General features: G+C 30.7%; 1 protein-coding gene across 2 annotated transcripts; it reads left to right on the top strand.

The window, feature by feature from the left end:
* Positions 1–6,617: 6,617 nt before the first annotated feature.
* LOC105117100 (galactinol synthase 1-like) lies at positions 6,618–9,016 on the top strand. Of its 2 annotated transcripts, XR_840676.1 has the most exons (5): positions 6,618–7,098; positions 7,681–8,001; positions 8,270–8,404; positions 8,546–8,954; positions 8,988–9,016. XR_840676.1 is itself a non-coding variant. In XM_011014645.1 (4 exons), the coding sequence occupies exons 1-4, from the start codon at positions 6,763–6,765 to the stop codon at positions 8,762–8,764; spliced, it is 1,011 nt and encodes a 336-aa protein (XP_011012947.1). In that variant the 5' UTR covers positions 6,618–6,762; the 3' UTR covers positions 8,765–8,959. The 2 variants fall into 2 exon arrangements, 1 of the variants encoding a protein (XP_011012947.1); XM_011014645.1 differs by lacking the exon at positions 8,988–9,016 and having other exon boundaries at positions 8,546–8,959.
* The last annotated feature ends 2,385 nt before the right edge of the window (positions 9,017–11,401 follow it).

Below are 11,401 nucleotides of genomic sequence, written 5' to 3'. Positions count from 1 at the left end.
TTAATTATTATTTTCTTTTAAGAAAATCATTACCGATTTTTCATTTGATCAGAATCATCAATGCTAAATATTTATAAGCATGTGATAAGTGTGTTTCCTTAATTATTATTTTCTTTTAAGAAAATCATTATCAATTTTTTATTTGACCATAATCATCAATTATTGTAAATATTTATAAGCATGTGATAAGTATGTTTCTCTAATTTTTTATTTGAGAATAATCAAGTGTAAGTCTCGCATATGATAAGTATGTTAATTTCTTTAATTATTATTAATTTTCTCTTAAGAAAATCATTACCAACTTTTTATTTGATCAGAATCATCAATTGTAAATATTTATAAGCATGTGATAAGCATGTTTCTTTAATTAACTCGTTCGAGGAGAGACCCTTGGAAGTGTTAATTATTCTTTCCACACACAAATCATATTTTACGGTCACTATTAATTTTTTTTTTTTTTTTTTATTAACGTGGGTGTCCGGGCCAGCTTGCGCGCACCACGACTATTTTACTGTCACTATTAATTAGTTGCATTAATCGTTGTTAAAATTGACTAATCCTCCCTTGTCCTATCTATAAATATAATTATTTATACAAGTTATAATTCATGAACTCCTTTTCTTAGCATGCAAATTACCCGGCATTTTAAATGCTATCTTTAATTAATTATTATTTTTTTGTCCGTTGTTTCCCACTATATTACATACTCTACACGTTTTCTTTGAGCATGATGGTTCCACTATACATACATTCCCTTTCCTATTGGAGAGGAGAGCCCATAGTGGAGTTTTTATTTGCTTTTATTTTCTTATTAGCCAATTTATATGCATGCATTTGGTCAAATCTAGTCATTGTTAAAGTTTTTTTTCTTTTTTTTTTAGTATTAGTGTCTCTCTCTTGAAGATCTCGAATTTTAATTTTTAAAACAAAAATAAAAAACTTTCGTGAGTATCAATTTTGTAAGAATAATGGAAAGAGAGAGAGAAGAGAAATTCAAGATCAATGGGATGGATGGATTGTGGAGCCCCGTAATTAAAATCCATAATTCAAAGGGGAACATGGTGCAGTAAAAAGCACAAAGGTAAAAGAGATCAAGAAGGACAACAGCGTGATTTATGCTTATATTTCTTGCTTGGAAACATGTTTGTGCTTTGCTTGTGCAAGCAGTCAATGTCCGTCCTTGATCCGTTTTCCCTTTTTCTGTGTTGTTGACCATAGCCTATTTAGGTCCAATTTTGGATTTTATACTAAAACAAATCAAATAAAAGTTTAAATACAGAGTAAAGTTCATATACCAAAACAAACCATCAGCTAAAAGTGATTATTCTTTCCTTTTTTTCTCAATATATAGTAAATAATTTTGTTGTAGTTTGTGGTTTATAAATAAATATTAAAATAAAATGTATCGAGCAAAACGAAACAGATGTGGTATAGAGTCTATTTTATATATATATATATATGTATAACTGTATTTTAAAATAGTAAAAATATATATAGCTCTTTACTTTACTTTTGTGGATATAGATATATTGTCAAACCATACTAAATCTTGTATTTTATTTAGTTTTTTTTTATTGCAATATTCATCTATAATTACCAAGTCTTCTACAATTAAATGAGGACTTGAAAAGGTGACTCAGATTGGATTTGTGCATAAACAAATAAAAGAAATTACCACATGAAATCTTCTAAAAACTTTGGACCCCATTATCCATGAGAACTCTATTTTCCGAGATGAGTAAAAGCAGGAGCTTCTAAAATGGTAATGATTATTTAATCGTTAAAAGTTTATAAAGGGTTTTTGAATTTGTATATAGTGATGGATTAACGTGGTATTGAATAATTGATTTATTTTTATATAAAGTAATATTAACATAACACCTACGACAGGGCCTCATAAGGATTGATTTAATCTATAGTTTATATAGATTATATAGCAATCAGAAAATGGTTAAAGCAAATCATTTTTTCTATTTATTTTCATTCAAAGAAAAAAAATTCTATCTGTTTTATTGTGAATATTCAAATGATTTTATGAACATGTATACCCACGTACATATATAGTTATTCTTATATACATAGATACGAAAGAAAAAAAAAAAACAAGTGCAGGCAAATACTATAAAAAGATTTCCACTTTTACGATATGATCTGCGCCAAAGATGTTGAGAAAAAAAACACAGAGAGAGGATGCTGAGAATCTCATCAACATTGTTGTCTTCCCTTATAAAGCTCCAAACTACCCAACGGCACAATGCCTCCCTCAAATTGCTCTGAAGGTTCTTCACTTTTTCTAACCTCTCTTCTTCTATCCAGACTTCCAGCACTCTCTGTCTGGAAAGAAGGAAAAGAATGAAAAGAAAAGAGAATATTTTATTGTAAAAAAAAAAGAAATTAAAGGGGATTTTGTGTGATTTGTTAACCTAACCACTCTTTGAAAAGGTTAACGTTGGTCACTATAGTGTCCATAGTTTTTAGACATAAATGGCATTTAGTGAAAACTAGATCGGTGATCAGTGTTATATATTCCATGGGTCAGTTTAATTTTATTTTCATTGTAAAAAAAAAAATGGTTAAGATGATGTAAATGTTCCTAAAAAAATAAAAAAAATATATAGAGACTAAGTCATTGAATTGAATAAGTTTAATAAGCTCATATAATTTCGGTAATATAAATATAAAAATACAACAATAATAAAGAAACTAAAAAAAACACTAGCAAAAAATAAAATGTAAAAAAAATAATTCAAATCATCTAGATTAGCATGCCAAATTTGTAATTTAGTCGTAATATCAAGGTAACCCTGTTAAAAGCAAATTGAATAAACCAATGAAATTCAATTATTAAACAACCCAATATCAAATAATAAAATTAAAAAAATATAAAAAACAATAAAAAAAAAGATTTGAATCAACCCAGATTCACAAGTTGACCTTGCGACCATATGTATATTATTGAAATAACCTTATAGGAAAAATCATAAAAAACTTTATAAAAAGCAATTTCCAATAAATCAATTATTAAAAAATGAAAAAAATAAAATTTAATAAAAAACATAAAAAAACTGAATTCAATATGTGTTACTACTTAAAACGTGTGACTCTAGTAATGAGATTGAGACTAATTTTATGAAAGACAAACTCTAAATAATAACAAAGTAAAATTCTCAATTACAAAATAATAAATGATGAAATTGAAAATAAAAATAAAAAAAGAAGTAATAAATAGAAAATGGACTAAATTTGACATAAAATAAATTAAAATTAAATTTTTAGGGATGAATTGAAGAAAAAATTGAATTAAAAAAGGATAAAAAAAAAATAGTAATTAAAAAAAAAATTTAATTTGATATAAAAATTAAATAACAAACAATAAAAAATAATAAAAAATAAAATAACTATTAATGAAAAGACAGAGAAGCAAATTGTAGAAAAAAATAAATGAAATGAAGTTTTCATGTTTTACAAAGGAGAAGAGAGAAAAGGAGGAGGTGAAGAAAACAAAGTTCAAGTATTTAGGTCATCAATGAAAGCTGATTTGTGGAAAGTTTTACATCCATTGTTGCATTTTGATTATTCCTCAAGTGTTAAGTAATTTTGTAATAGACATTTTAACAAATAGTTTGTATGCAATACAAATTTAAACTAGAGAAGAAACAAAATCTTTTGTTTAAGAATGTTTATAGGTTTACCAATTTGATGTCTTTTCTTTAGCTTCCCGGAGCAAGTGTCGCCGCCTCATTAGATGATCACGGAAATTCTGGAGTTCTTAAAGTTCTGGATAATATGCATGTAATATAACACCATAAGAAATTCAAGAGGAATTCCAAAAATTGAGGTTTGTTCAATTTCAAGAGGATTTTTGGCTTCTTTAAAAGTGCAAACACGTTTATTAGGTATTTCTAAGGTGTTTTTGTTACATGTTTCCGATTAATAAAGAGAATACATCATATGTTTTAATTTTTTTTTCAAAAAACATATTTATTAGTTGGGCATGACCTTTTTTGTCCTTTTCTTTATTATTTTTCTTAGTTACTAAACTAATTCATTTACTTTTTATTTTTTTTGGTAATCAGAAACAATAATTCTAGTGAAAAACATTGTTTTCACTATGATAAATAAAAAATACATTAATAAAAAAATTATTTTAATGAAAAAAAGTTTCACAAACGATTGCATTTTTAGTTTTATAACAAAGCTACAAAAAAAAAAAAAAACTTCTGAAGACATGGACAATTTTCATAAACGAGCATACAAATTAGTTTATGTCTAGAAATATAGATACAATGTTAACATATCTTAAACTTGTAAGCTAGCCTACAAATCTCTCTCTCTCTCCCCCTCTCTCTCCATATACATATATAATTTCGTTTTTTTTTTTTATTTGCATGCGTGAGTAGAATTAATTTGAAGTCCTTTGCATGCAATTAATGAAGTCACAAGGGCTTAATTTGAGCCAATTTAAGTATATTAGGTTGGACCTAAGAAAGGTTTCCGATTTTGATATTATGTAGAAGGACCATGCGAGATTTGGCATTGCATGCTGCACTTCTCCTTCAAGAGGCCCACGTCTACCTTCGGTGCTTAAATTTTTCATGTGGAGAATTGACTCCCACTTATATGTGAAATGGTGGAAGATATTATACTTTAATGGCATGTCGATCACCCAATTGATCTTGATGATGACGTCCTCGATCTAATATCTTCTGTGATGTCTCAATGGTCTCTTCTGATGATAAGGCTGCATGAACATGAGCTGTAGAAAACACGGTGGTGTTCTTTCATTTTTCTACTCCTGAAAAATTCTACACCACCCATGACGCTGGTCCAGCACTCGTGTCATTGGTTACATTAATTTATTTTATTTTATTTTATTTAAAATGATATTATTTTAATATTACAAAATATTAAAACTATTTTAATATGTAGGGTTTTCATTATTTTGATTTTGCTTTTTTCAGGGAAAGATGAGATGGTTTGTATTTCTTAAAAAAATTCTACAGTGTCAAGTGACCTGGTATTTATATGCCTTTTGGCATTGAAAAACTAGTGTGACATCTTCTTTTAGTAGATATATGGGTAAAATGCTAGAATCAGTATAAAAAACCTGTATTAGAAAAAAGAATTCCCACGAAAAATATTTTGACCATAAGTTATGAATTTGACCCCAATAAAATTATTTTTTACTACTTTCATCATGGTAGATTTTGTTTTGACAATGAAAGGAAGGTTTTCACTATTTTTAACTTGAAAATTGATTTTGATGGAAAAATAATGATTTTGACTATGATAATTTTAGTTTTATTAAAAAGTAATTTTTTTTTAAATTTTAACTAAAAAGTCGGATTTAATTGGAAAAAGGATAGGTTTGACCTTAACAACCTTGGTTTGCTCGAAAAAATATGGTCTTGGCCAATTTTGATAAGAAAACCAGTTCTAATCGAAAAATAACGAGTTTGGCTTTAATAATTTTGGTTTGATCAAAACAATATGGTCTTAGTTTATTAAGACAATAAAGGATACATGGAAATTATTATTCACCTGCATCTATTGTATTCTGGATTACAATGTTAATCTATAATAGTTTACTTTTTCTTATTATTGAATTTTAGTTATGATTTTTTTTAAAATTTTTTTGTTATTATCAATTTTATCTTCTAATATTGGTGTGGTTGATTGAGAATTTAGTCTCGTAATTTATTTATTTTTATTTTTATTTTTTATAGGGTTGACTCGATTTGCGAGTTCGTTAAAGTAACTCAGGTTGCCTTGATTTATAAGTTTGTTGAGGTATCTTTTTTTTATCCTTTATTTTTCTCTCATATATGTTTTACAGGTTTGACAAGATTACATATAAGCTGAATATGTTTTTTTTCTTTAATTGTTTTTAATTTATTATTTTTTGATCACATTCTTCATTATTGTATTGGTTGAAAAATATAATGCATGATATATTTTTGTTTTTTTATAATAGAATTATCATTGTCTCAAATAAGTGTTTATTTTTTGGTTTGTGATCAATTTTTATTAGCATTTATTTTTATTATATAATTAAATAAAATAGTTTTTAAAAACTATTATTAAATCCAATATAGTTCATGACTCAGATTGCTAGGGGACCGAGGTAGATCAAATTTATCATCGTCATACAATTTAAAAAAAATATCATCTTAAATTTTTTTTAAATTAAATTATATTTTTAGCAGTTATCAAGGTTGTATTTAAGCTCATGAAATCAATCGATTTAAGTTGAATTAGATCCCATACAATTTAACTAAAAAATTAAATTAAATAAAAAATCTTAAATTAAAAGATTACAAGATTAACAAACTTAAATTTAGTAACAGTATCCAAAGATTCTCCATACTCGAAACATTCTTTTTTACCCAGATTTAGTAACAGTATCCAAATATTCTCCATACTCGAAACATTCTTTTTTAATGGACCGTTAAACGTGGTGTGTCTAATATTAACATCATACCACCCCCATATTACTTTTACAAAACAATACTAGTTCATGATAAGCGTGAAAAGGACGTTATGGAGTTGCATTTAGAGTTCATTTGGCATGAATTTAGACCACATTTTAGTTCTATTTAAGGAGGCCAGGGGCATTCTAAGCGCCAGGTCCATTCTTAGCATTGCTGGTTTGCTTTCCTAAGAAACCTCAAGTACACCAATCTTCTCTGCCTCTCTAATACATTCCAAATAACCTTGTACTATATTCATAGTATATATTAAGCTTAAAAAATCTCAGGTACTATGGCTCCAGGAGTGCCCATGGATGTGATTTCCTGCACCGGCAAGGTTTCCACGGCTAGCACTGGCTACTCTAAAAGGGCCTTTGTAACATTTTTAGCCGGTAATGGGGATTATGTTAAAGGGGTAGTTGGGCTGGCGAAGGGTTTGCGCAAGGTGAAGAGTGCATACCCTCTGGTGGTAGCAATGTTGCCAGATGTGCCTGAGGAACACCGTGCCATTTTGAGGTCTCAAGGTTGCATTGTTCGGGAGATTGAGCCTATTTATCCACCTGAGAACCAGATTCAGTTTGCCATGGCCTACTACGTGATCAACTACTCCAAGCTCCGCATTTGGAATGTACGTGCATTAGCATAATCTTATAAACTTATAGACAATTTTTTCGATCAGTTACTCTTCTTTTATGGTATAATATATTAATTAAACAGTACACAGACACATTTAGCGACAAAAATGTAGAGTTTATATATTCAAACTGATGTGACTTTTCTGTATTTTTTTTTTTAACGGGCTATTATTAATTTTCAAAGCCGTCGAGTTCGTAATTATGTATTTTAACTTGTATCTCAAGTAATATATATATATATATATATATGCTTCTGTGCGAGTGTGTGTATAATCAAATGATGTTTACCAGAGCTTGAATTCCAAAACCCAACATAATTAATTTATAAAATCAATCCTAATTTTTATAATTAATTAGACTTAAATAGATGAGATGTACAGATACTGTATAGGAATAAAAAGGTCTCTATTCATGCGTAGGATTAAGATACCTTGGTGTTTATTCTGTCTCTAGTGAAAAAAAAAAGGAGGTCTCTACCTCAGCTGGCGACACAAGTTGGTCGCTAAAAGTTGGTTGTTTATGTAGCAAATGGTCATATAAAAGTATATGTTTGCTTGATTTTCTTGTATGCACAGTTCGAGGAGTACAGCAAGATGATGTATTTGGATGCCGATATCCAAGTATTCGAGAATATAGACCATCTATTTGACACCCAAGATGGCTACTTCTATGCCGTGATGGACTGCTTCTGTGAGAAAACCTGGAGCCACTCACCACAATACTCTATCGGTTACTGCCAGCAGTGCCCGGAAAAGGTGACATGGCCAGCTGAGATGGGCTCTCCTCCTCCCTTGTACTTCAATGCTGGGATGTTTGTCTTTGAGCCTAGTCGTTTGACTTTTGAGAGCCTTCTTGAAACTCTCCAGATTACCCCACCAACCCCATTTGCTGAGCAAGTAAGTCATAGCATTTATGTATGAAATTAAAGTACATAAACCCTAAATGGATGGGAGATTAACAAGCAGGGAATCATAAATCAAAATCACAAAGTAAAAGTGGGCTGTGAGAGTTAAATGTGTGAGGCACAAGAAAATAATTGTAGTGAGGGATTAGTAGAGTGACACTCAGGCTGGCGAAGTAGGAAATTATTAGCCAAATTAATATTTAATAACAAAGAACAGCTTGTTAATTTATAATTTTCTGATTTGCTTGTGGATATGGCAGGATTTCTTAAATATGTTTTTCCAAAAAACATACAAGCCAATCCCTCTAATGTACAATCTGGTTTTAGCCATGCTATGGCGACATCCTGAGAATGTGGAGGTCGAAAAGGTTAAAGTGGTTCACTACTGTGCTGCTGTAAGTAGTGATCTTCTTCTCTGAATAACATCAAATACTATCTTCAGTTTTAAATCCCATCAAATAAATTACATTTATTATGTGTATTCTTGATTTAGACTCCTTCTGATCTCTTCTATTTTTGGAAAAACAAAAATATAGGGTTCAAAACCTTGGAGATATACTGGCAAGGAAGCTAACATGGACAGAGAGGACATCAAGATGCTAGTGGCAAGATGGTGGGACATATATAATAACGAGTCCCTCGATTTCAAGGGGGGGAACTCAGTTCCAGAAGAAGAAACATTATCGAGGCCATCCATCTTGTCTTCCAAGCCTGAGCCTGCCATTTCCTACATCTCTGCGCCATCTGCTGCCTAAACTTCTTGATGAAGATAGTTTAAAAACTGGTGTAATCCCATCCTTCCTTTAATTTTGTCTTTCAGGATAAACCCTTTTTCAGGCTGCTTGTGCTAATTATTTTCTTGCTCGGTGACTTTACATGCAAGACACTGTGGTGTTATATAAGGTGTTCTTGTATTTGAAATAGTATTCATACGAATCTCTATTGGTAAACTAAAAGAATGTCGAAATTAGTTTTAAGGTAAACTTCGATCCCTCCTCCTCTTTAATCTAGCTTGTAATTAGCCTTTTAAGGTTATAAGCTTCAAGTCTTAAGAACCTAATCTGTATTTTCTTTTCTCAATTTCTGATTTTTTTTTTCTCTTTTGATAAACAGCGAAGTCCTAATCTTAATCTTGAGTTATACAAAAGTAGCCCTCCATGCTCCATCAATCAAGTCTTAAAATTTAGTAAATGTTGTCGGCTTTGAAGTAAACTTGTGCTCAAGTAATGATTCCATAGTTTTTTTCAGCCATGTAGATCAATGGACATCAACAGTGACGCTAGAGGTGGTGATGATATTTATTTTTAATATATAAACACCGCAGCATCAGATTCTAAAATATCACAATATCAAAATATCAATTGGGTCTTTGATATTTTAATTTTGCAGCAACGTTTGTCCCTCAGACCAAAATCAGTTCAAATTGCCCTTAAATCCAAAAAATGAAGGACACGTGGCATTTTATGATAGGTTTACTTTATAGATTCACCTCTATCCTCAGTTCAGAAAAAAGCAAATATTACAGCAGACTTACAGGCAAAGCAAGAAGTCCCGAGAAAATATATCATCTAAAAGCATGAACGATTAAAGCCCCACGTACACTTCTTGGTTATTTCTTTAAGAAATTATTATCATACATTCACGCTTTGGAGTTTTGACAAAGACCAAGAAGGAAGAATACAAGGCAGGAGTAAACGTTGAAAATAATTACACATTTCTTTTCGTTTTTTAATTTTTATCTTACTTAGAATAAGAACGTTAAAAAATAATGATTTAGTTTACATGGAATTAACCATCTATTACAGCAAATAAGATTAAAAATACCACATGATCAATGTATTTTGTACTAAAAATTATTTACTCAAAAGTCTTATGAATTCATTATAAAAGTTTGATGGAGGTGAAGAATCAATTTTTTTTGGACCCAGTAACATGCTAGACCTAAACTAATGTGAATTTGGTAAGATGTCGAACTCAACTCCCTATAGCTCAGTTACGTGCTAGGCTCAAAGGCTTATGGGTCTGATAATATACCAAACTCAATTCCCTTGAGCTCGACTATGCATTAGACCTAAATACTTGTGGGTTTGGGTAAACTCAATTCCCTAATATACTAAACTCAATTCCCTTGAGCTCGACTACGCATTAGACCTAAATACTTGTGGGTTTGGCAAGATTAGGCTTCGCTACATGCTAGACCCAAATACTTGTGGGTCTTGATAGAAGCCAAACCTAACTCCTTTGGACTTGGTTACGTGCTAGACCTAAATGCTTATCGGTTTAGCAAAATGTTAGACCTAACTCCTTTAGGCTCGATCTCTTGGGCTTGGCTACGTGTCAGGCCTAAGCGCATGTGGGTCTATCAGGGTAACAGACACAACTCATTTAGGCTTGATTACGTGCTAGACCCAGGTGCTTTTAGACCTAGAGGGATGTTAGACTTAAAATCCTTAGGTCTAGAATCATCTAAAACCCTAACGTACAATAAAGGAACCTAGGGTTTTCACCTCCTTATACCTTCGCTATGTAAAAGTCCTTTAAAAGTTGGCTACATATTGACACGGAAACCACACACAAAGGAGGTTCCAATCAGATTATATATTGTTAACATGATTACATTAGTCATCTTATTCAATTAATGCTAATACTTGTAAATCTCGTCAAGCATTCATGATTATAACTTATGTTAACAACAAATCAAGTTCCTTTCATAGCTCAGGTGTCGGTTATACCATACATTATGGGCTATGAAAGTGCCAAGCATTTGTTGTACCAAGTGTTATACAACATAAATCAAGATTAGTCATTTAACAAGCAAAGTATTAAAGAGTGAACAAGATAGCAAATATAAAACATGTTAGTATCAAACATTAAAGTCCATATTAAGTTTACATTATACTTATTCTTACACCATTAGTGTAACCTTTTCACCTTGACATAATTAACTTAGCTAGACATAATGAAAGAAAGCAAAATAGATAAACAAAATAAGAACATAAAAGTTAACTAAGTAAAGGAAAGGAAATGAAAGGCATAAACTTAATATTAATGAAAACAAAGCATAAAAAATACAAAGAGAGAAAGGAAGAGCATGATCTTGATCTGGAAATCAAGATGCCTAAATGCATGGCAAATGCCTCCTTTTATAGGCCAAAAATGGGAACTATTGATTTGATGACTAATTGATAAGTGGGTGACCAACTTTTGACTTGGTGACAATCCTTATCTTCTCTTGTCTGCCCAAAACGTCATTGATAACGTCAAAACTGGAGCCAGTTGCAAACATGAAAGTTGTAGGCAATTGTCTCAGCTTTCTTGTGTAAAAATTTCAGCTCATTTGGACTTCTAGAACTCCAGATATGGCCAAAATACCGAACAGTGCTCGGGCTGGA

This window comes from Populus euphratica, unplaced genomic scaffold (genome assembly GCF_000495115.2).
Source record: "Populus euphratica unplaced genomic scaffold, PopEup_1.0 scaffold1177.1, whole genome shotgun sequence".
Classification (NCBI taxonomy): Eukaryota; Viridiplantae; Streptophyta; class Magnoliopsida; order Malpighiales; family Salicaceae; genus Populus; species Populus euphratica.
The sequence above is the reverse complement of the archived record's forward strand: the minus strand, read 5'-3'. Positions and strand labels throughout refer to the sequence as shown.